The sequence below is a fragment of the Trichosurus vulpecula genome, chromosome 1 (genome assembly GCF_011100635.1).
Source record: "Trichosurus vulpecula isolate mTriVul1 chromosome 1, mTriVul1.pri, whole genome shotgun sequence".
Classification (NCBI taxonomy): Eukaryota; Metazoa; Chordata; class Mammalia; order Diprotodontia; family Phalangeridae; genus Trichosurus; species Trichosurus vulpecula.
The window spans coordinates 186,589,427-186,615,189 of record NC_050573.1 but is presented as its reverse complement, the minus strand read 5'-3'; the positions used below and the strand labels follow the sequence as shown (position 1 = coordinate 186,615,189).

Sequence of the window (25,763 nt, the reverse complement as noted above, 5' to 3'; positions counted from 1 at the left end):
ATACCAAATATATACATAGTACAGATTATAGCTAAATGCTCTTTGATAAAGCTCATGATTAGCTTTTAAAAAAGCATTAGCATTAAAAAATATCTATTTAAAGATTATGTAGCTTACTAGTTTCACTTTTTTCATGGTTTTTTTTTTCCTTTTAGTCTGTTTCTTCTTTCACAACATGACTAACATAGAAATGTTTTACATGATTGCACATACATAACTATATCAAATTGTTTACCATCTTTTGGAGGGGGGGAGAGAGGGGAGAGAAAATTTGGAACTCAAATTTTTGTTAAAAATTAAAGTTAAAATTGTCCTTATATTAATTTGGAAAAAAAGAAAATACTATTTAAAAAGAAAAAAGATAAAAATTATGCAGCTAGGTGGCTTAGTGGATAAAGTACTGGACTTGGAGTGAGGAAAATTTGAGTTCAAATTCAGCCTTAGACATTTCCCAGCTAGGTGAGGCTGGGTAAAAATCCCATAACCTCCATTTGCCTAGGTTTTCTCACCTGAAAAATGTAGATCTTCAATCTCGTTCAACGTACCTCAGAACATCATGTTCTACTAACATAGCGTTCACCATGTTTTCCCCTCTGGTTGTAGGATTTCTTCATAGTAGAATATTCTAAAAATACAAAGGTATCCTACCTCTTTTCCCCTATATCTATTATATTATACTTTATTCAGAAAAAAGGAAGGCAAGTGTCCCTGAGAAATATTTTAATCATAGAACCCATTCTATAATGTCTCTCGATGATACATGTGAGAGATCAGGTTTGCTTCCCTGTGCTACCATCTTTAGTTCATCATAGAACCCATTCTATAACGTCTCTCGATGATACATGTGAGAGATCAGGTTTGCTTCCCTGTGCTACCATCTTTAGTTCATCATGGAACCCATTCTATAATGTCTCTCGATGATACACGTGAGAGATCAGGTTTGCTTCCCTGTGCTACCATCTTTAGTTCATCATGGAACCCATTCTATAATGTCTCTCGATGATACACGTGAGAGATCAGGTTTGCTTCCCTGTGCTACCATCTTTAGTTCATCATGGAACCCATTCTATAATGTCTCTCGATGATACACGTGAGAGATCAGGTTTGCTTCCCTGTGCTACCATCTTTAGTTCATCTTGCTTATTAACCATACTTGATGCATTTGCATATATAGCACCTGCCTTCCAGGGTTGTGGTGAGGCTCAAATAGACCATATTTATAAAGCGCTTAGCACAGTGCCTGGCGCATGGTAGATACTATCTAAATGTTAGATAATAATGACAGCATCAATATGATCAATCTAGCCTCTTGTCCCCTACCACTTGTCACCACTTGGTTAGAGATTCAGAATGAGAATTTATTTGTATGTGCACACCCCATCTGTTGAGGAAAAAAAAAGATTAAAAAATCTCTTTATCCAAACCTCTATTTGCAAACATGTGGCATACATAGAGAAAGTATGTATATAACACAAGTTATGGGGTCTAAATTTGAAGCTGGAGAATAGTGACAGAGGAGCATAGTGGATAGAGAACTAGCCTTGAAGCCAGAAAGACCTGTGTTCGAGTCCCAAAACATAGTAGTATTGCGACTACTAAGTAAAGTCACTTATAGTCTTAGCCTTGGCACTGGGGGATTCAATTATGGAAAAGGTGCTAATCTATATCATTAGTGCTTCTGCATTAATGAAGTAGTAAGTCAGGAACATACACATGTCTTTATTGATATCCCAGTGAATGACTTTTTAAGGCTGGATTCCAAAGAACTAGGATTGGGGCTGGGGCTGAGCCTATGATGCCACTGCTATACAAAACTCCCTTTTAGGATGAGTTAACCCTCTCTTTCCAATGCAGACCTGCCTCTTCTCTACCACTTGTAGCTCTGGAGACTTGCCAAGACCATGCTATCCAACTCAGAAATGGGGGCTGCTGCATATTGACTCAAAAAACCACATATTAACATTATCTATGTTCGACTGTAATTTTGCTTCTCTTGTCAAATAGTTCCCAATTACATTTCAATCTGGTTCCTGACCCACTCAGTGTGTTGTGGACAGTCTGTCTGACACTTCTGGCCCAGAGCATCCCAACTTGCTATAGTCACACAGTCTGTGTTAAACATGTGACTTAAACCCAGGACTTAACTTTGAATCTAGCTCTTTGTCTGCCATGGTGCACCACCACCTCTCTTGACCTGTAAACCACTTAGGATTTGTTGATGGCCCATTATCAAGTCGGTGTTCTGAGGTGCATTGCAAAGTTCAGAAAACAAACCGGACTGGGGGAGAGGAGAAGCTCAAAGAGCCATGCTCTAAAATTAAATGCCATTAAGCACAGGTATCTAAATCTCTTTTGAGTTATAAAGCACAAACATCTATTAAGTAACAAAAAAAGGGAGACAGGGAATCTTTATTGTTGCATTTAAAAAAAACTTTAGAATCATATACATTCATTCCATCATTTTTTTTTTGCTGTACATCAACCCTTCTGCTCCAATTTGTAGCCTTCAGTAGCATTTCACTAAAACATGGGAGTTACTAAAGAAAAAGAAAAAGGACAAATGTAACCTAGCAAGCACAGTAATTATAGTATGTAACGGTAGTTGTCCAACTTCCCACAAAGAGTACCTAATTCTGGAAGAAACTGGCTTCTATGATGTAAAAAAAAATTATTCTTTCCTTAAAATAGTTATTGTATCTGGTATGCTAGGCACCCGGTAGAAACAGTAATTAATTTGTGGGCAGAGGACCCAGGTTTGAATCCAGCCTGTCATTTACTATTCATGTGACACTGCACAAGTCACTTAATCTCAGTTCCTCAACTGTAAAATTAAGTTTCATAAAATAAAACCCTGACACCATTACAAAAAACAGCAGCTGCTCCTGAAATACATCAAATTTTTAAAATTTCAAGATGATCATCTATTTTAAATTGATAAATTCTGCTTCTACAGCAGCACCTTAAAACTCCACCTGATTCACAATTACCCCTTCCCCACCATGGATAATCCCCCCCAAAGTTAAGCACAACAGTATACAAGAATACTGATGGTCAGTGCCTTTCCGGGGTCTTGGTTTCCTAACGGTGAAAAGGAAGGGCAGGTGCTACACCATCAGCAAGTCAGTACCACCATTGTGCATTGTTTTTGATCAGTCTTGTTCCTGCTCAAAATTGTCTTCATTTATACAGCTGTGGTCACTGTGTATATGGCTTTTTCGGTTCTACTTTCTTTACTTGGAAGATTAATCCAAACATACCATTTTTGAAACAATGACTGTAAACACTTAGAGGGAAATAAATGAACTACTCTATTTGTGTATTCGATTGAAGTCATTATAATCTAGAACAATGAGCAAAATATACAAATGGCTACTTCTTGTGGACAAAAGATACAAAAGGTCATTAACACAACAATAACAACAACAATAAAGACCACTTGCAATTACTGAGACTCATCTGCTGGAAAATTCCTACCTCTTACAATTTTCACAGATGCTTGCATAGAGACCTACACTGCAGAGCGGCTGAAAAACAGCTTGAATTTGGTGGGAATCATATATCAGACACTCTGGACAAAATTTACTGACAACATTTTTTTTAACCCCGCTGACAAAACAGAAAGAGACAAAAACATATTGTACTAAGATTTTCTAAAGGAAAACAAATCTTACAACTGTGTTTCGAAATTCCTGAATGATTTCTTTTAAGATTAAAGTTGACAATCTTCAAATGTTCACAGGAAGGACTTCAAGCAAAAACTGACAGGAAGGGGGTGGGGGGAGGGGAAGGAAGAGAGCCCAGGCCTAGTTTCAAGGCATCAAAAAGAAAAGGAAACATTATTTAATTCCAGATTTATGCCTTTCTCTAGTATAGATATCAACTTCTTAAAACATTAACAACACAAACAAGGTTTACGCTGTTTTTTGGTGTTTTGTGTAGTTTTTTTTTTTAAGGAAATGTTCAGATTTTATTGACTATGAAAACTACTTCTTGAATGTGTAGACTATTTCATATTCCTTATATAACACTGGGATTATTTTACCCAGACTCATTCTTTTATTTTACCTAGACTTATCCTTCTTCTCCTTTTTCTTACAGCGTCCAGTGTCCCCTCTTGTAAACACACACACACACACACACACACACACACACACACACACACACGCTTTCAAAGTTGTCAGGGTTAGCCTTAATAAATGCTTGATTGAGTGAATAAATGACCTTTCAGGTTGATGTTACTTGCAAACTTTTTTCCCATTTTTAAACTTAGATCTCTCACCTGGAATTGCTTGCTTCTGAGGATATAAAAAGCAATTTCATCTTGTTTAATGGGGTGGTACCTACATCTGATCCCAAGAGGTTTCTAGAGACTCTCCTTTATTCTATCACAAATCGTGTGCCCAAAGTCCTTCAAATAGCGTCAAGTACCTATAATGGGCTTCATGGCTCTGTACTGCAGGATTTATACACCTTTTAACCTCCACCGAAAGACTAATGAAATTCATCCTCCTCTCATTTAAAGGGATTTAGTGTCCACAGTATCAAAAGAACTTAACTGTAAGGTCAGTTCACCTTACAATGGTCACACAATATGGTTCTAAACTGTATCATGCATCTTAAGCAACACTGTCTATTACATCTTAAAGCTCTTGTTCCTGTCCCCAGTGTATGTAGAAAAAATAGAGTAAGAGGTATTTAGGGAGAGAACAAACACTGAGGATAGAAAGGAGAGCCGTTTCTCATATTTACGAATATCTGAGGACAACTGCCCTGTTTGTAAATATCAACACATTAAGAATTCTCATCCCTACTCCCCATACCTCAACCCCACCCAAACCAACCAATATACAACAGCATCCTGTTTAATATAAGATTATAAGTCACAACTCACATTTACATAGTACTTAGCCAACAAGCATTTGTTAAGTGTCAACCATATGTCTGGCACTGTACTATGTACAAGGGATGCAAAGTCAAAAAAAAATCCCTATATTCAAGGAGCTTCCATTCCAATGAGGGAGACAACACATAAATTACTAGCTACATCCAAGTTATATAGCAGATAGAGTACCAGCTCCAGAGTCAGGAAGATCTGAGTTCAAATCCAGCCTCAGATACTTACTAGCTGCGTGACCCTGGGCAAGTCACTTAACCTGGTTTGCCTCAGTCTCCTCATTTGTAAAATGAGCTGAAGAAGGAAATGGCAAACCACTCCAGTATCTCTGCCAAGAAAACCCCCAATGGGGTCATGGAGCTGACTGAAATCAATACAAAAACAAACAATAGTCCCAGAGGGAAATCCCTAGGGAATTGGGGGTGGGGTGGGGAAGAGTAGGGGACCAGGTATAGTCTCTTGCCAAAGCCTACTATAAAAGGAAGGTAAGGAAATTAGAAAGCAGAAGTGAGAGGGCAGAGCATTTCAGGCACGGGGTACTGCCAGTATAAAAGCATAGGGAGTGTTGAGAGATGGAGAGTGTTGGGAGAGGGGAGTGTCTGTGTGTGAGGAGGGAGAAGTGGGCCAATGGTGGGATCACAGAATCCACAGAGGACAGTAAGACGTAAAAAGACTAGAAAGGTAAGAAAAAGTCAGGATACGAAGTACTTGAGATACAGGAGGACTTTACAGATACGGAACTGAGGCAGGGAAAAGTTAAACGGTTTGGCAGGAGTAGCACAATTAGTCATTGTTAGAAACTCTAGTATCCTGATTCATGTAGTTGCTATCTGCCCTCCTGCTTAAATGAGAACTGTCACACTTCCTTATTGCTTCCAAAACATCTGTAGGTGATGGGGGGAACACCACTTGTGGGCCAATGTAGACCAAGCCATGGGAAACACCAAACCATAAAGCTGGATTTAAAAAAAAATTTCTCAAATTGAAATGTGGAGAGAGGGGGGCGGGGAGGTAGATTCCTAAACCTAATCTGCTCATTTTTAAAGTGGAAGCTCAACTCAGCAATATCACTTCTAGGTCTGCATTCCAAGATCATACAAATGGGAAAAAGATCTACATGTACAAAATTACTTACAGCAGCTCTTTTTGTGGTAGCCAAGAATTGGAAACTGAGGGGATGCTCAACAGTTGGGGAACAGCTGAACGAGTTGTGGTGTATGAATGTAATGGAATACTATTGTGCTATAAGAAATGATGAGCAGGCAGACTTCAGAAAAACCTGGAAAAACTTAGATGAACTGATGCTGAGTGAAGTGAGCAGAACCAGGAGAACATTGTACACAGTAACAGCCACATTATGCAATGACTGACTTTGATAGACTTATTTCTTCTTGGCAATGCAAGGATATAAGACAACTGCAAAAGACTCATGATGGAAGATGCTATTCACAAAGAACTATGGAGTTTGAATGCAGATAGAAGCATATTATTTGCTCTCTCTTTTTTTGTTTCTTCTTTCTCATGGTTTCTCCCATTGGTTCTAATTTTTCTTTACAACAGTTTAACATGAATGTATATGTTGAGCCTATATCAATTTATATGCTGTCTTGGAGTGGGATGGGGAGAAATGGGGAGAAAATCTGGAACTCAAAATATTACGGAAGTAAATGCTGAAAATTATTAATAAATAAATTTATTTTAAAAAATAAATAAAAGAAAAAGAAGAAAGACAAGAAAAAAAAGGAAGTGGAAGCTCAGAGCAGATTAACGTGTATCCCTTGTAGCCAAAAATAACTATCTGTTTGACACAATAATTCTCCAAGAGGGAGCTTTTGATCCAGATCACAAAGTACTTTAAGTTTCCACCAAGTAAATGGGATTAAACAGTTCCTTGTACTGACCTTTGTTGATCAAAAAGCATCTAAAGTTAGGAATCACAGCGACAGATAACAATGAAGAGAAATATGCTGAATACGTGATAGGCTTGACTGCTCTGTGCAAAGCAGACAGTTAAAGATGGCTATGTTGAAAGATAGGGGCAGCTAGGTGGCACAGGGCATAGAGTCTTGGTCCTGGAATCAGGAAGACTCATCTTCCCAAGTACAAATCTAGTCTTAGACACTTACTGGCTGTGTTGACCCTGGGCAAGTCACTTAACCTTTCTTGCCTCAGTTTCCTCATCTGTAAAATGAGCTGGAAAAGGAAATGGCAAATGACTCTAGTATCTTTGCCAAGAAAATTCCAAGTGGAGTTATGAAGAGCTGGACATGACTGAAAAACGACTGAACTGAACATAATGAAAAATGTATAGAATCACAATAGAGCCAACCTTCCCATTCAAATTTGTAGGTTACTGAGTGCTTCAATATTAGTAATTCAATAACTGTCCTGTGGCATTTAAGAAATAATCCCTTCCCCCATATTGCCTCTCTCAGGAACACTAAACCTGTCCCAGGATAGGGCCCCAGACTCCACACTATTCCCAAAGCAATCCAGCTGTGCCAGGTGTTCCCTCCAAACAGCATACCCAGAAGAGAAAGTGACGATTCCTAGAGAAAGAAATCAAGAGTTGAGCCAATTTTACATCCTTCCATTTCCTCCAAAGAAACCTTAGACTCCAGAAAGCACCAGTTCTCAGGCTTGCACAGAGGCCCCAACAACTAACCTCGGAAAGCAAGCTGCCTAAACAGTTACTTAATAGGAAAAGGAATTCAGTCCTGAAATAACTGTCAGAGTAGAAGATTAAATCTACTGAATGTCACTTTCTCCTCTTTTGCTTAAAAAAAAAGTCACAGAGATGGACACTGTACTTTGACTAATCTGGTAAGTGGTTATCCGGCTACTCTTTGAAGACTTGCAAGGAGAGGGAACTCACCACCTCTTGAGGCAATCCATTTCACACAAGGAAAACTCTAATTATTAGAAAGTTTTTCCTGACATCTAGCCTAAATAGGCCTCTGAGACAGAAGGTTCAAAAAGCTAAATTAATGCAAGGCCTTCCATAAATTGATTCTCTCATGTATCTTCCTAGTGGCCTGTGCCACTGGTCCTGGCTCTGGGGCAGGTTGTCTTGTGTGTGTATATATCCATGAAGGAAAGAATTCTTCATATTAAGGTTTGGCAGTCAATGACAGAGACTCTATGTTCTTCTGTGGCCAAGGTACTTCTTTGTTCCTTAAGACTCTCACACATTGCCCAATCTCACTTTGAACTCCAGGTCACTATTTCCACCATAACCAAAATTCAACTGGTCACTTTTATTTCTGAGGTGTTTCTTGGATTCCTCGACTAGATGTTCCCTGTACATTCAAATCAACTGGTGTTTATTAAGCATTTAACATAGGTGGGGAAACCTTTGGCCTTGAGGCCACAGGTGGCCTTCTAGGTCCTTGGGTGTGGCCTTTTGACTGAGTCCAAGTTTTACAGAATAAATCCTTTTATTAAGGGGATTTGTTCTATGAAGTCTGGATTCAGTCAAAGGGCTCAACTTGAGGACCTAGAGGGCCACATGTGGCCTTGAGGCTTCAGGTTCCCCACTCCTGATTTAGTATGTGCCAGGCAACTAAGCACTGCAGATATAAAAAAGGGCAAAAATAGTCCTGGCTGTCAAAGAGTTTGCAATTTAATAGGGAAATCAATATGAAAAAAGCTCAGAGTCAGAGATTAACCTCTGATCTTTTACATCTTTTTCTTAAAAAGAACAGTAAAGAAAAACTTTAATGACTGGATGGTGCAATCTAAGACCAGAATTGCACAGGCAATCCTTGCTCTAAAGAAATGTGTAAATAATAAGTAACAAAAAAAATAAACACATAGCGCTGTTTGCTAATGCCTGCTCCCAGCAAGGGAGTTGAAACCCACAAAACCCAAACAGCTAGAAGGATTTTTAGTCTCTCAAAGGATTAACTTCATTCCATGAATTTATCTAATGAATGAAATGTCAGAGTCAACTAACCTGCACAATTCCAGGCAGTCCCTGTCCCTTTTCCTCTTTTCTTTCATGGGGGAAGTTTGGGTTTCAGTGGTCTAAATGGTAATCTTCATACCCCATATTATTCTGCCTATGGGCACACAGGCAGAGCTTTGACTGCACCAAAAACAGGAGTTAGAAATTCCCTTCTGTAGGAATGCTCTAAGTGTCTTTTTTACATTTAAAGAGTTAAATACTCTCTACTATCTGTGTGTATGTGTTTGTATTTTATTCTTCAGGATGGGGAATTGGGATGGAGACAGACAAGAAGCCCATGTGGAAGAAGTTAAGGAACTATTTCATTTTCAGGAGAAAGATGATCATTGAACAAAGATGTCCCACAGCTTTATCAATGTGACATAAAAAAATTCAAGAAAGATTTAGCTTTCATCAAGATAGTTCAAGACCTTGGTTGTCTGATTACAAGGTAAAAAGAAGAGTAAAAAACTATCGGAAAAACAGGCAGACTTCCTGACAGAGGGGTAACATGATGAAGCTGCTAAATGAGACATAGATTGTTGGACATTGCCAATGTGGAAATTGATTTTACTTGACTAAGGATTTAGTTCCCTCCCCCCATTTTTTCCAATCAGGAAGGGGAGATAAAATAAATGCTATTAATTGAAAATGTGAAAGAAAAATTTGAAAATATAAAAAACAGACAAGAAATTAAGAAATAGAGTGTGCCTGATCGATTATCATGTCACATTCTGGGAATCATGTTTGAAGAGGAATAAAATGAAGTGAATCTAGAAGAAGGCAACTAGAAATATTATAAATTGGTCTGAAAATCATGTCACTGAAAGAATCACAGAATTTGAGAACTTAAAGGGACCTCAGAAGCCATCTACTACATCCCATATGTGAAAGGAATCCTCATTACAATATACAACATGAAAAGTAGTCATGCAGCCTCTCCTTGGAGGGGAAATGCACCAACTCTCAAGACAGCCAGTTCTTCTTTGGGCAGTTCTAACTGTTGTAAAATTGATTTGTTTGTTTTTTATAGACCTCCAGCCAAAACTGACCTCTTAATTTCTACCCAGAGTTCTTAAATTTGTCACCTCGGTGCAAATCCATCAATAATCCCTCCTCTCCTTCAAATAATTGAAGACAGCTATCATGTCCCCCTCAGAATCTTCTCCAGGCTAAACATGACCTACCCTTTCAATAAAACAGGAACAATTAAGGAATTAATAATAATTAGTCTAAAGATAAAACCAATTGAATATATGTTGCTAAATTTAAATAATTTAAATACTATTAGGCAGAAAGAGGAAAAGATTTATTTTAAATGATTCCTGAGAATAGAACTAGGACCTCTGGGTGAAAGTCAGAGGAAGGGAGGTATCAACTCAATATAAAGAAGAAGCTTCTTAAAAATTAAAGATATCTAACAATGGTGGCTGATTCATTTATAAAGTAAGTCACTTTCCAACATTAATATTCAAACAGAGGTAAGATAATTTTCTGTAACAGGAGAAAGAATTCCTGCACTGAGTAGCAGGTTAAAGTAGGTAGGTGAATCCTAATGATCTGTCCCATTCTAGGTTATGTTTAAGGGTAATACCAAATCATCCTGGCTTAGCATGAGGGTTTCCTCATAGCTTCCTTTCACTTGCCCTAGACAAGTAATGAAACGAACAGGGGAGTAAGAAGCACTGGACATTGATAAGATCTGAAAGTCCAGGAAGATACTTGAGTCATCTCTAATTACCACCCCTACCATACTACTACCTACCATTTTCCCACACTCCTCAGGTGCTCTCTGACCCCTCCACTGTTTTGTTTTCTGGGTTTAAAAGACAATCATGCTAGCACATTTTAAAATAGGGTTTTTAAAAATGATTCAAAGGATTTGAAGATCACAATACTCTATTTTTTATCTTCTTTTCTTTTTATTCTGGACTTTAAAAACAGCAACTAAAATAAGCATTCCAACATACAGCATGGACCAGGAGAGGATGATGCATGAAACTGCAACTCTTGCTTATGGAAAACTTGCTTTTCTTAGGTGTATAAAAAATTCAACATGTAACTTTCAGAGCTATGTCAAAGATGTTCTTAACCTGGGGCCCAAGGACTTTAAAACGGGTCTGTGGACAGATTTCCAGAGATCCATAACCTGGATGGGGAAAAAAATTACACCTCTATGTTCACTAACCTTTAAATTAAATTGAGCACTTTAATGCTTTTATAAATTATGAATTTAAATTTAATTAATTATGAATTTAATTGTGAATTTAAAAAAAAACACACAACTATTCTGACAATGGGTCTACAGTCAAGTTCTAGACTACCAAAGAGGTCCATGACACAAAAATGTTTAGAACCTTTGTTCTAAATAAGGCTAGATAATTACCTGAGATTATTCAATACAAAGTTGAAAAAAAAAGAATAAAATTCAATCTGGGATGTCTGATCAATCCAGAATGGAAAGCACTTTGGGAAGAATTCCCTACTTAAAAAGAGGTTCTAGGAAAATAGAAAAGAAGTTTGGCCAGAATTAGGTATAGGCCAATGTCGTAGATCATATACCACAATAATGTCAAAATGGATATATGACCTGAATATTAAAGATCACATAATAAAAAAAAGGATTAAAAGGAAACCAAACTTTCCCAGCTATGACTAAGGAGAGAATTGTTAAGCAAACAAGTGACAATCACAAAAGATTGTTATTGATCATATAGACTATTTATGTTACAAGAAATTGAAAGGTTTTTACACTAACAAAATCAGCACAACTAGGATAAGAATGGAAACAGTCATTTGAGGGCAATAACAAAACCTCAAAATCAAATACCTCTGAGGGCCCAAGATATAGAGAGAACCAAGAGCCATTCCCCATGAGATAAGTGGTCAAAGGCCACATATGAACAAACTACTTTCAAAAGAAATGTAATGGGGAGGGTGGAGCCAAGATGGTTGAGAGAAGTTGGGAAGTTGCCTGATCTCTCCCCAGTTTCCCTCGTAAACAGCGTTAAATGAAGCCTCTTAAAGAATTCTGGAGTAACAGAATCCACAAAAAGATGGACTGAAGCAATTTTCCAGGCCAAGAAGGACTTTGGGAAAGGTCTGTCTCACTTGGATAAAAGAAGAGCAGCGCCCAGCATAGGTGATATCTGGGCAAGTCAGCAGGAGGCTCTTAGCCATAGCACAGATCAGTGACTGAGTACCCATGATCCTGCTTCAACAGGCCAGCTGTGAGGCCTCCAGCCCCAAGCAGCAGGCAAACTGCCAGTCCCAGAATCCAGGACACAACTAAGCTGCCAGCCTCAGAGGCCCCAGTGCAGAAAGTCAGTGACCAGGCCCCTGGCCCTCAATGCAAGAAACTCAGGACAATGCCCCCTGTACCCGAGAAAAAGAGCTCAACTTTTAAAAATGAACAAAAAGCCAAAAATAGCCCTGGCCAGAGAAAGCTACTATATCAACAGGGAAGATCAAAACACAAACTCAGAAGAGGACAACAATGTCAAAATGCCTACATATCAAGCCTCAAAGGGGAGTGTGAATTGGTCTCAGGACCAAAAAAGTCCTCTTAGAAGAGCTCAAAAAGGATTTTAAAAATCAATTAAGAGAAGTAGAAGAAAAATTAGGAAAAGAAATGAGTTATACAAGAGAATTATGAAAAAAGTCAATAGTTTGGAAAAGGATACACAAAAATTGAAGAAAACTCCTTAAAAAATAGAATTGGCCAAATGGAAGAAAAAAAATCCACTAAAGAAAACAACTCCTTTAAAAGTAAAAATGGTCAAATGGAAAAAGAAGTACAAAAGCTAACTGAAGAAAATAATCCCTTAAAAATTGGAATTAGGCAAGTGGAAGCTAATGACTCTATGAGAAAGAATCAGTCAAACAAAATCAAAAGAATGACAAATAGAAGAAAATGTAAAACACCTAATTGGAAGAACAAATGACCTGGAAAAATAGATCCAGGAGAGATAATTTAAGAATTATTGGACTTCTTGAAAGGCATGATCAAAAAAAAAAGTGGGGAGCCCAGACAGCATCTTTCCAGAAATTACCAAGGAAAACTGCCCTGATATCCTACAACCAGAGGGTAAAATAGTCATTGACAGAATCCACCAATCACCAATTGAAAGAGATCCCAAAATGAAACCTCCAAGGAATATTGTAGCCAAATTCCAGAACTATCATGTCAAGGAGAAAATACTACAAGCAGCCAGAAAGAAACAATTCAAATATCAAGGAGACACATTCAGGATTACACAGGATTTAGCAGCTTCTACATTAAAGGATCAGAGGGGTTGGAATGCTATTCCATAAGACAAAGGACATTGGATTACAACCAAGAATCAACTACCCAGCAAAACTGAGCATAATCTTTCAGGGGAAAAGATGGGCATTCAATGAAATAAGGGACTTTCAAAATTTCCTAATGAAAAGACCAGAACTAAACAGAAAATTTGACTTTCAAATACAAGAATCAAGAGAAGCATAAAAAGGTAAACAGGAAAGAAAAAACAAACAAAAAGACAACAATATGATATTCAACCTACAAGATGGCAAATAAGCATTTATTAAGTGCCTACAAAACACCAGGCACTGGGGATACAGAGGAAAGCAAAAGACAGTACCTGCCCTCAAGGAGTTCACGATCTAATGGAGGAGACAACATGAAGGACAGTTAGAAGAGCTAGAAGTTTTGATGGTACACCAAGGAACTAGAGAACATTAAGTCCAGAGGAGAAAAGATGTGACTGTGGGAATGTGGTTGCAATCTTAAGATATTTGAGGGGTTATCAAATGGAAAAGGCATTCTAGTCATCTTGGCCCTTGGGAACAGAAATAGAATTAATGGGTAGATGTTACAGGAAGGCAAATTTCCACTTAATATAAAAGAAGAAGATTCTAACAATTGTAATTGTCCAAAAATGACATGGACTACAGTATCCTCTAAAACTAAAGTTCTTCAGATAGGGGTTGACCCTATTTGAATGACCCTTAGTTGGCAATGTAGCATAGAATATTTATGTTATCAGACAGGAAGTGTCCTTTGAGGTCCCTTCCAAATCTATTTTATAATTTTGTGCTAATGAAGGGACAGGATGGAATTGGATTTGAGGAATGAATGGGTGGGTGTGGAAGGGAAGGAGTACAGGGAAGAGGAATTTGTTAGTTGGGAAATTATACTGACAAGTATTTAAAGACATTTGTCTACAGGGAGGAAAAAGTAGCTCAAAAACCATTTTTGGAAGTACAAAATGCTGCAACTACCATAAACATTCATTTTAAAATCCCAACAGGAAGCATAAAGATCATTATAATCCTTTCTCATCCCTAAGCAACAGATTATATTATACATGCATATGTATATATGTTCATTACAAAAATGGTAGTTTATTATACTTATCCATCTGTGCTTTATATCCTCATTAGAAACACCTGACATATCATTTACCTCCACAGTATTATGGATTTTGTGTTTTCAGTGTCACACCTTCCATCAGAATCCAGATTAGGTAGTTCAGCTGGCATGATGCCTATACCCATACTTTGGACTGAATAGTCTCATTCACTGAAATGGACAATCTCTATTTAGTTTACCAGAATGAAAACATCAACAAAGAAATTCCTATCTCTTCTTAATTGCTAGGTTTAGAAATCCCCAGAACAGTGGCTAGCCTGGGTAAGTGGTCTTGACTGTACAGTATTAGAACATAGTTATCATGAAGTGGTTAGAAATCTTTTAAGTAATCACTTTCTTCCTATATGTGTTCTTAGAACATTGAATAGCTCTGTATGAATATACAACCCTGTTATACTCAGGACAGAAAGGCTTGGTGCAAATGAAGAATACTTTACCCAATTAAAATGGAAAAGAAAATGGTAAAATAGTGCTATTTTCCTGACACATAAGTCATTTAGAAGCCTAGAAAGACCAGTTACAAGTTGTAAAGACCATAGCTTTACTTCAACTGAAAGTTACAAAATAACAATAATAATAAAACAAACAAAAAGAAAGCAGGCCAAGATTCCAATCTGACAACTTCTTAAAGGCAGAACGTGGACTTCCCTTAAAGGTTTCCCAATAGGTTTCGAGGGGAGGAGGGTTCAGTATGAAATGTTTCATATTTCCTCTCACTCTTACAACATTGGAAAACCCATTTGGCTTGGGGGCCTGAAGAGAAAGGGAGTTTTAACTACTTAGTGCCAAGAAGATGTAATGGAAAAAAGCAGAGAAGATGACTGGACTCTATTTTATTTTTGCTCAGCACATCCTGTCTTTAATCTGAAGGATAAATAGGCCAAACCCAAACATACCAACTCTTTTCAGGTGAAATTATCTAGGTTATGAAAACAAGCAATACAGTTTTCATTTTCCCCTTAACTCACGGCTGATAGAAATCACTTCCAAAACAAGCCAGCAAGGCAAATCATTGCTTACAAGAGAGCCAACTAACAAATTCTCCCTGCTTTGATAACTAACTCCCAGGAGGAAGTTTGGGTCTCTTCTTTCACTGGTGCTCCAATTTTCAATTCTGACACTCAGACAATCCTGTGCCACACATGGCAAAGAAAGAGCTGGGCTCTACCCATCACCTCTGCTGCTTAGTGGAAATTAATCTTCTGAAACTTGTCTCCAGATTAATCTTGAGCGGGCAGGGTTTTTTATATGGATTGTGTCATTTCAGGACATGGACATCTTTGATGAAAAATAAATGGTCCTAGGACACTTTCCTTAGTGATCAACAGATAATGTACTTCACAGGCCCCCGAGCAAGTCTAAAGAGTTACTCTTTAATATAAAAATATCCAAGATTTCAATTGAACAGGCAAGGCCACGTGTTTTTGATGTGACTAATACTCCACTTTTCCCCAATATTGAGTATAGGTTAGTGGTGAGCTGTCACGGCAATAACAATAGCAAGTTTCAACACTAAATATGTTTATGAATTGTACAATTTCCCAATTCTTTTAAGGAGAAACTATATCCCTACACAATTATAAAATATTTTCCTTACAGACATTCTCTAGAGGTTTTTAAAAATTAGCATAGGATCTCATCTGTAGGAAATGATTTAATATAGTTCTATTTTATAAACTTTATAAGTAAAAACATTATTAGCCATTAAACAATTTTTGAGGAATATTAAGCACCCACTGTGTGCAAAGCAGTGTCCTGGAAGCTGGAGAAATACAAGTAGAAGGAAGAAAGGAAGGGAGGAAGGGAAGGAGAAAGAGAGGCAGGAAGGGTGGAAGGAAAACAAAGAAAGAAAGGTAGGGAAGGAGGGAGGGAAGGAAGAATTAAGCACCTATCATGTTCTAGAACTGTGCTAAGTGGTTTATAACTATTATCTTCATCCTCACAACAACCCTGGGAGGTAGGTACTATTATTATCTCCATTTTACAGCTGAGGAAACTGAGGCAGGCAGAAATTAAATGACTTGCCCAGCGTCACACAGCCACCAGTGTCCAAGGCCAGATTTTAACACAGGTCTTCCTCACTCTAAGCCCAGTGCTTTTAGCCACTGCCCCACCTAGTTGTCTACAAGAATAAGGAAAAAAAGGTTGCCACCTTCAAGGTGGTACATTAACATGAGTTACTCTTACAGAAGTGTGAGACCTATAGACGTTGCTATCATTAAAATCCAAACATTTATGCAAGGGAGAAAATGATTATGTGTTTGGATGAGAAACCCAAGTGTGTGTTACAATGGAAAGGGAAATGCTTCAAGAAATAGGACTTGGGTTTCTACCACACAGGTAATAAATCAGTCAGTTTCCTCATCTATAAAATGAAGAACTAGACTAGATAGGATCTTGAGGTTCTCCCAGTGCTACATCTTTGATCCTTAGTACAATCCATTAACTTTGTTCAGCATCAGTTTCCTCATCTATATTATATAGTAGAGATGAATTAAATAAAAAATCTCTAAGGTTCTGAGTGAAGACTCATCTTCCTGAGTTCCAATATGGCCTCAGACACTTACTAGTTGTGTGACCCTAGGCAAGTCACTTAATTCTGTTTGCCTCAGTTCTTCGTCTATAAAATGAACTGGAGAAAGAAACCACTCGAGTATCTTTGTCACAAAAATCCCAAATGAGGTCATTAAGAGTCAGGCATGAGTGAATAACTAAACAACAAAAGTCCTATTTAGCTCTAGATCAGGAATTAGTCCATGATGTATTTTTTTTCATTTTAACAAATATTTTGGCAACTATCAATTGCTTTCTTTTATAATCCTCTGTATTTAAAAATATTATTCTGAGAAAGGCTTTACCAGACTGCCATATCAAGGGGTCCCTGACACAAAACAGGTTAGAAGCCCCATTCTAGATCTATGATCATGGTTCTGAGATAATCAAATATGAAAAGATACTTCTAGTTATAGAGGTTGAAGAAAGGGAAGGGTATGGATAAATCAGGGAAAGCTTTATGAAAGAGACAGCACTTGATCAAGGGTCTTAAAGGATGAGAAAGATGTCACTAGAGATGAAGGGTGTGGCGTGTATTTACTTGACTCTTCACAGAAGGCCAGAGTAGAGTTATAGAACTGTTGTGTTGGGAGGGACTAGATGAATTCTAAAAGGTCCAGCTCATTCATTTTACAAACAATTAAGTGACTTAGGTCAAAAAAGAAGGCAATATAAGAAGAAGCCAAGTTCCTCATCTCCTTGTCCTGTTCTCCTTCACCATGCTGCCACCACCAAGCCAAAAGTTCATGCTAATAAGGCCGCATTTAACTAGTTCCGATTGCTTGGAATTAAATTTGTCACCGCAACTCATGTAATAAACCAATCCCTTCATATTTTTTATCTGATAGCTCTGAGTAGGAAAGACACTGATGTCAGAGAACTTACATTAACCACCATCAGATTTGGTCAGTCCTTTCATTCACACAGAATATAAGGCAAAGTAATCTTCCCAGCTTCAAACACAGTCTCTGCTGTATGCTAGCAGCAAGACCTTAGATTAATCATTGAAGTTCCCTAAAAAAATGTTTGGGTATACCTAATCATGGTATGGGACAACTAGGTGGCACAGTGGATAAAGCACTAGACTTGGAATCATGGAGACTCATCTTCTGAGTTCAAATGTGGACTCAACACTTACTAGCTGTGTGAACCTGGGCAAGTCATTTATTTAATCCTGTTTGTCTCACTTTCCTCATCTATAAAATGAGCCAGAGAAAGAAGAAGGAAATGGCATGCTACTCCACTACCTTTGCCAAGAAAACCCCAAATGGGTCACGAAGAGTCGGACATGATTGAACAACAAAAACAATCATGTCACGGTGGTCAAGCTAGAATATCTTTAAAGCGCCATGAAAATCTATGGGGACACTAGTACAGTTCCAGGATGATAAGTATAATATATAGGACTATATTGTATACTGGACTACTATATACCATATTATGTACTAAGACTATAAGTGTAATAGATAGTAGGACAAAGTTCCGTCTATTTAAATGCTATTTTAGAAACAGCTAACATCAGTATGAAGTTTTAAGGTTTGCAATGAACTTTACATATAATATCTCATTTAATCCTGACAATGAACCTGTGAAGTAGATGCTATTTTTATCGCCATAAAAAGTAACTGAGGCTGAGAGAGTTTAAGCAACTTTCTCAAGGATACACAGCTAGGAAGTATGAGGCAGGATTTGGACTGAGGTCTTCCTGACTATCCACTATGCCACCTAGGTGTCAAAAATTACACATGATTCCAATAAAATATTTCCTCCAATCAACTCTAATAAGACTATCAGGTCACTACGTGGGCACGGTCATACTAATTTCTTCATGAGTTACAAAAGACAAAGGAATATCTGAGGACTTCATACTATCTGCATGTCTCATTCTGAAGTGAAAAGCTTTATGTGATGATCATGGTGCTTCTTTCTTTAAGCTGCCAAAGTAAGGGGAAATAGAATAGAAGAGGAATGTTCCTGATGGGCCTCACTGAGAACACCTTTCTGCAACCTAGTCTAAACACATACACAGTCCCACTGGCACTTACTTTGGCAGTAGCACAGGTTATAGGGATATATAAGGAAAGGTCAATTTTTTATGGATACAGCAATTTCTCAGCTGGAAGAACACCAAAAAGAAGTAAAAAAGGATAAATCAATTTTGAGTTTTCAACAAAGAGAAGGAAGTACTCTGATGTCTGAAACTGTGCAGTCAAATATTCTAATTTCACAAGCTCCCACCCCCAAGCTGTTGAAGCAAAACTAGGAAGCAATTCTGTTGCTTTTAAAAAAACAAACAAACAAAGAAGTAGGCAGTTGTGAAAACAGAGCAAGTATCACTGTTACCTTCTGGTGGACCTAAGTTACAATACAGCGTAGCTTAACTTAATCAGATTTAACATTGCCTTCAATTCTACATGGTTAAATACAAAACATGAATCCTACTTCCTGCTTTAGGTATCTTTAAGACCCCTGGAAAGTTTCCATTTTAAGTCAAAAAGATTCTTTTGTTTCAAGCAATAGAAAAGCATTATGATAGTCAAATACTGAAAGAAGGCAGAAAATCTGAGACTCTGTCCCAAGCTTGATACTTCCAAGTCATTCAACCTCTCAAAGACGATTTCCAGAACTACATATCCGGGCCCCATTTCTTTTCTGAGATCCAGTCTCACATCATCAACTGCCTCTTGGATATCTCAAACGCAGCTTGTTCAAAATACAACTTATTATTTCCCCCAAACCCTCCCCGTGTCCAAACTCCCCTATTATTGTCAAGCACTGATATCCTCTCAGTCACCCAGGCCTGCAATTTCAATGTCATCCCTGATTCTCCTCTGTTGTCAAGCCTCCTTGTTTCTACCTTCAAAGCATCTCTCATATAGGTCTCCTTCCCCTCACACAGCTGTCTCTATGGTGCAGGATCTTATCACTTCAAGTCCAGGTTATCAAGTAACCTTCTAGTTGGTTTCCCCGCCTCAAGTGTCTCCCCACCCCAAACCATCATCCATACAACTGTCAAAGTGATCTTCCTAAAGCACAGATCTGACCATGTTACCCCCAACTCAAATTCCACTGGCTCCCTATTACCTCCAGGATCAAATACAAAAGCCCTTGTTTGCTTTTTAAAGCCCTTCACAATCTGGCCTCTTTACTCCCCTCCATGTTATCTACATACAGTCCAGGCATGTTGGCCTTGCTTGCTGTTCATTGCACTCAACAGTCCCATCTCCTAAGTGTCCCCTTTCGCTGGATGCCCCCCATGCCTAGAAGGCTCTCCCTCCTCGCTTCCACCTTTTGGATTCCTAAAAGACTTCAGTTCAAATTCCATCTTCTTCAGAAGGCCTTCTCTGGTCCCCATCTCCCACTCAATCCATTTTCCCCTGCTAATGCCTTCCCTCTGAGGGAAATGATACATACACTTAAACTGCATGTATCATTTAGATACTATTTTTGTATGTTGCATTCTCCATTGGAATGTGGGACCCTTGAGGGCAAAGACCTTGTTTTTGCCTTTCTTTGTATCCTTAGCACTTAGCACAGTGCCTGACATAGTAAGTTCTTAATGCTTATTGAATGGATTAAGCATTATTTTATTCCAAGTAAAATTCAAAAAATACTTCTCCAGGCTAATAAACATTTCCAATGAGACTGTCATCCTTAAACAGTATACCTCTCTTGATATCTTCAAAATCTCAATCTGGTGAACTTTCCATCTCTCCTGAACTGACTTCGCTTGTAAAAGTTGAAGCCATGGGACCCTACCTATCCTTCCTATGAGCTCTTTTAAATCTGCTCTCCAAAAACCTAGCTATGCCTGGTTTTCTTCTCCTTTTCCAATGAGGAAGTGGTCACTTCTCTGCTCCACCACACAATAGTAAATAGTTCCTCCTTATTGAGGAGAATTAGATCCAAAACAAATAGCTCTACTTTTTTGTTCCTCTGCCTGTTGAAGGAAGAAATTATAATCAAAGCATGGCAATAAATGATTAGTTGTTTGGTTTTGGGCAAAGAAAATCTAAACAAATTTCAAGATAATTAAAATCTCTTATCATTACTGTGTCATGCATCTCCAGAGGAGACTTGTGATCAGTTTTCTGTTTCCCAAATTTCTTTCACTTCAGACAGACTGTCCATAGAAATTATCTCTAAATATTTTTAATGCATAGCACTATCAGTAAAAAAATAATCTTTGAGCATGTAGCCCTAATTTACTTATTCATGAATTATGTCTACATACACCATAAAATTAGGATTAAAATAGAAATGTTAGAAAGATGAGATATAAATAAATAATATTTGCTCCTGAAGTCAATAAGGGGCTACTGAAATTCACTGAGTGCAGGGAGTGACTTGGTCAGACCTGTGCTTTAGGGAAGGCACAGGAAGATGGATTAGAGTAGGGGAAAACTGTAGGCAGAGACCAAGTAGGAGGTTATTGCAATAGCTCAAGTGAGAGCTAATGAAGGCCTAAGACAGGGTGGTGGCTGTGTAACTAGATAGAAGGGGATATACAGGAGAGACATAGAGGTAGAAACAGCAAGATCTGGCAACTACTTAGATATGTGGAATGAGGAAGAGGAATCAAAGATAACTGGGAGGTTGCTAAACCCAAGGTGACTTGAAGAAAGAATGGTGGTGACCTTAACAGTAATGAGGAAGTTTGAAAGAGGGGTGAGTTGGGTGTGGGGATTGGGTGGGAAGATAATGTAATGATACTTGTGATCCATATCAGAACCCAGCCAACTCACCCAACCTGGCCATTCTATCGATGCCTTCTATCACACAAAAATGAAAAGGTGGAGAAGGGAGGCTAAGATCTTCCTCAATGGTTACTTCTGCTAAAATTACCTGCCCCCTGAGGCACACCTGTCACTGCTATCAGGGGAACATCATCTGAGCTGATATCCAGCTTAGAATGAAGAAGATGAAAACTTGCACAGAAAGGAGAGGGCAGAGCAGGGAAATGTTAGAGAATAAGGGTAGATAATGATTGTTGGAGGTAGGCCCCACCATTGTCACTTGTATTCCCAACCTCTGACTGGTGGATTAACCCTTGGAGGTAAGTCTACCCCCATTTTGGAGACCACTGGTCCATTAGATATTCCAATGACAACATCCTTTTATTCCTGCCTCTGTTGATGTTAAACCAAATGCTCTCCCAACTTTAGTGTTTAGATTTCTGTAATATCAATTAAGTTGGGACATTTTTTACTGTTTTAGAATGATAAATTAATTAAGTGTCTTTGATTGAGCCTTACTAGGTGCAAAGCCCCAGGCCCAAACCTCTATCTACTAGGTGCTAAGCCTATATGGGCGTGAAGCCCTCAGGTCCCTAAGGGGAGTTGCTAAGACCAGAGCCAATAGTAGGAGTCTGAGTATGGCTAAAGAGTACATAAAAAGAGAGAACACAGCTATTTTCTTGCGGCTCTCACTCTTGGAGGAGTGTTGATGTGGAGACTCTGGGCAGCTGTAGTTAAGAGCCCTCCAGCTTTTGAACCCAGAGGTTGATGCCTTCTTAGTAACTATGAATTGTATTTGGGTTGTTCATAATGTATCTTTGTAATTTGTTTGTATTTGCTCTGAACTTTGGGGTGCTGGCTTTTTCCCCTGAACTAAGTGAATGATATTTGTATATTGGATTGAAATAAGATTGTTAACCCCTTAACATTGCTTTCCTTAGTAAATCAGATCAAAAGAAACCGTGCTGGCAGCATTCTTGTTGTTGGACTTGTGTTGGTCTTTCACCCCCGCAGCAGCTGCTGGCCGAATTGTTGAAACAATTTCCTCACATGGATCTTTGTGATATATAGAGTTCCTCTGCTTTACACATTTTGCCTATCTTGTTCCTTTAGATAAATACATATCCTTCAAAAGCTATATTCCAGTTAAAAGTCTCATCCCCAAAGTCTCTGAAATCCCTATGGGTTAAGATTTCTATGTCATCTTCCTTGTTACTCATACTTTCTATGTAGACATCTGAGATAACAGGTTTAATTGCTGCTTCATATCTTGGACTTTGTCTCTTGTAAAATTTTGGGTATCTCTACTGGTGTTCTTCCTACAATGAAGCTGCTCTCTGGTAAATAGCTTAGTGAGTATCTATAGACAACTTTCCTATTCCTTCTTACTTTGAAGTATTTTAGATGAGATTTTTAAGATTCCAAACAATAACTTCTTACCATTCCTATTTAGTACACTCCATCCCTGACCAGGGGCCTGTCATTAATATATTTCAAGCTGTAGTTTAGAAATCCAACTCTCATTTTCACGCCCCATCTTCTTAAATAGCTGTTCACTTCTCAGTTCTGACCCTTCCTTTTTTAAGCCCTTGACTTAAATCCTACATGAATGTTATTATTTGTGCCTTTATGGTCTTCAATTTCTTACCTACAATGTCATAATCTTTAGCAATGATTTCTAAGTCCCTTCTATTAATATTGATTTTGCCCATAGGAATCACCAGAAGTAGTCATCCTGTTGACAAATCTTGGGTAAGATTCTCCTACCTATCCTTGAAACATGTTCCAGTAAAACATCAGACCTCTCTATTATTGTCAGGTAAATAAATAGCTGTTTCAGTAACTCTCAGATGGAAGTCACCAACCATCCACTATTTGCTTCTTCTTCATCTAATCCTTATCTCTCACCTGACAACACCTGTGGATCCATAACCTCATTCGTTGGAGGAGTAGAAACTGCTTCCTTCTCAATTGGTACAGCTCCCTCATACTGAGGATACAGAAGTTTAAAACTTTAATATACTTTTCAGACAAACTGATTACTAACCATGCCTCTCCCATCTTTTAACTCAGCATCTATGTAGCAGACTTACTCCCTAGGATAAGGACTTATGAGCTGAAATATTTTGCTTTTTTATCCAACCTAGAAATGACATTTTTCCAAAGAGAGGGGTTTTGTTTTGTTTTGTTTTGGAGGGGGGAAGGCAGGGCAATTAGGGTTAAGTGACTTGCTTTTAAGGTCACACAGCTAGTGTGTCAAGTGTCTGAGGCCAGATTTGAACTCAAGTCCTCCTGATTCCAGGGCCAGAGTTCTACACACTGCGCCACCTAGCTGCCCCAAGAGAAGGGTTTCTTTTGTATATGTCTCTATCAATACAAAGAAGCAGAAAAAGAGAAAAAACAGAGACAAAGAGAAGACAGGGCCTGGAACTCTGATTTCACTGTAGGAAATTCTAGGATGAGGATGCTCCCTTTACCAATGTCACTCAGCACTCTCTGCAATTCAGTCTTAGAGAGGTGCTCAGGGCACTGAGAAGTTGTGACTTGCCCAGGGTCACACAGCCAATATGTGCCAGATGCAGGACTTATACCCAGGTCTTCTTGGATCCAAGGTCAACATTTGATCCACTAAGCCACACTTTTCTCATATATACATAAAAATTTTCTGGTTTGCCATTCAAACTGTTATTTGGAAGAAAAAAATTTCTCTATGTAGGGTTATTTTAGTTAAGCGAGACTAACAATTTTTAGTATTCTAATAAAAACAAACCTGGAAGAAAAAATTTCAACATACGGTAGGTGTGATCCCACTGCTAAGAAAATGTCCTCCTAAAAATTTGTTATTCCTAATAGTCAAACCTGTCCAAAGGTGGAATGAGCTGCCTTGTAAGGCAAGGAACTTCCCATCACTGGAAGACTTTGGATGGAGACTGGACCCCAGAAGATGCCAGCTCAGGTAGCAACAAGATGACCTCTGAAGTTCCTGCTCAAAGCTGCACTAAAAGCTGCTTTGATCAAACGGTCAAGGAAACTTACCGATGTACAAAAGATGCACTGACATTCCTGCAGAGTGGTCATCTTGTCCAGAGAATATTCAGAAAGACAGAGCTTGCAAGTGACCAGAGGATCCAAGGCGAGTTCTCCAGTCGTTGGTTTTTCCATTGTCATGGTTGGATAGCAGAGCTCACCAACGGAGCCCATCAGTATGTCTGGACACTTCTCGGGATCTTCTTAATCCCTGCAATCAGATTTCAGAACTTAAATACTCTGATGCATATTACTCAAAATAACCCCAACAGCATTCACACAAAGAACCACCAACCCAAATACGTACTGTAACAAGTTAGGGCATGTCTGGGAGCATTATGTACCTTACAAAGTCTTTTGGGGGGGAAGAGGAGGGGTGATGGAGGAGGTTAAAAATTAAGCTTATACATTCGTAGCAATTAACAAAGCAATGTGATTCAGTGGAAAGAGTACTGAACTCCTAGCTGTCACTTTCAACCCGTGTTACCTTAAACAAGTCATTTCCATCTTTTTGTATCCCCAGTACTGAACATAGTGCCTTGGCTCATAGTAGGCACCAATTACATGTTTATGGACTAATCTGACCTCCCTGGGCCTCAAGTTCTTCATTGGTCAAATGAGGAGGTTGGAGTACATGTTCTCTGAGGTCCCCTTCAGAGCGATGACCCTATGAATTCAAGGACCAAGCAGAGAACATAAGAACAACCCCATTTTACCTATTCCATTCCAACTAATTGCATTCAAGAGAAAATAAAGACAACTTCTGTAGTCCCACAGCTTTCACTAAAGTCACAGGAGTCTTATAGCCCAATTCTACTTTGGGAGCCTCCCACGTGTGCTTGAGCTAGAGGGAGGAGGTGGGCGGCCATGTACAAAAGGGACATCTAAGAGCTGCTAGTTTAGCTCTGTGGGTTATTTTTTTTAAAAGAATTATATTTAAGAAGATCTAAGAAAATTTTATCAAGGAATCCTGAAAATAATTTTTCTCTTAATGTTGTTTCTAAAATCTTTACATTTTGTAATAACTGTGAGCTGTACAAGGCATTAAAAGACAAAAAAAAATCCCCAAAGTTCTTAAAAAATATGGCCATGCAACTAAATCTCAAATCTTTTTTTTTTTTGAAATAACTAAAACTTAGTCATTTTGGAATGACTAAGATACTGCACACATTTCTTGAGAATTGAGGTGTT

The 25,763-nt window shown here is 38.4% G+C and overlaps 1 protein-coding gene across 1 annotated transcript in view; it reads right to left on the bottom strand.

The window, feature by feature from the left end:
* RNF144B (ring finger protein 144B) overlaps nucleotides 1-25,763 on the bottom strand; it is a 92,609-nt gene that overhangs the window by 50,356 nt on the left and 16,490 nt on the right. The window contains exon 2 of the mRNA XM_036742353.1: nucleotides 24,582-24,783. Within this exon, the coding sequence (XP_036598248.1) occupies nucleotides 24,582-24,746 (165 nt within the window). The 5' untranslated portion in view covers nucleotides 24,747-24,783. The remainder of the gene's footprint in view (nucleotides 1-24,581; nucleotides 24,784-25,763) is intronic.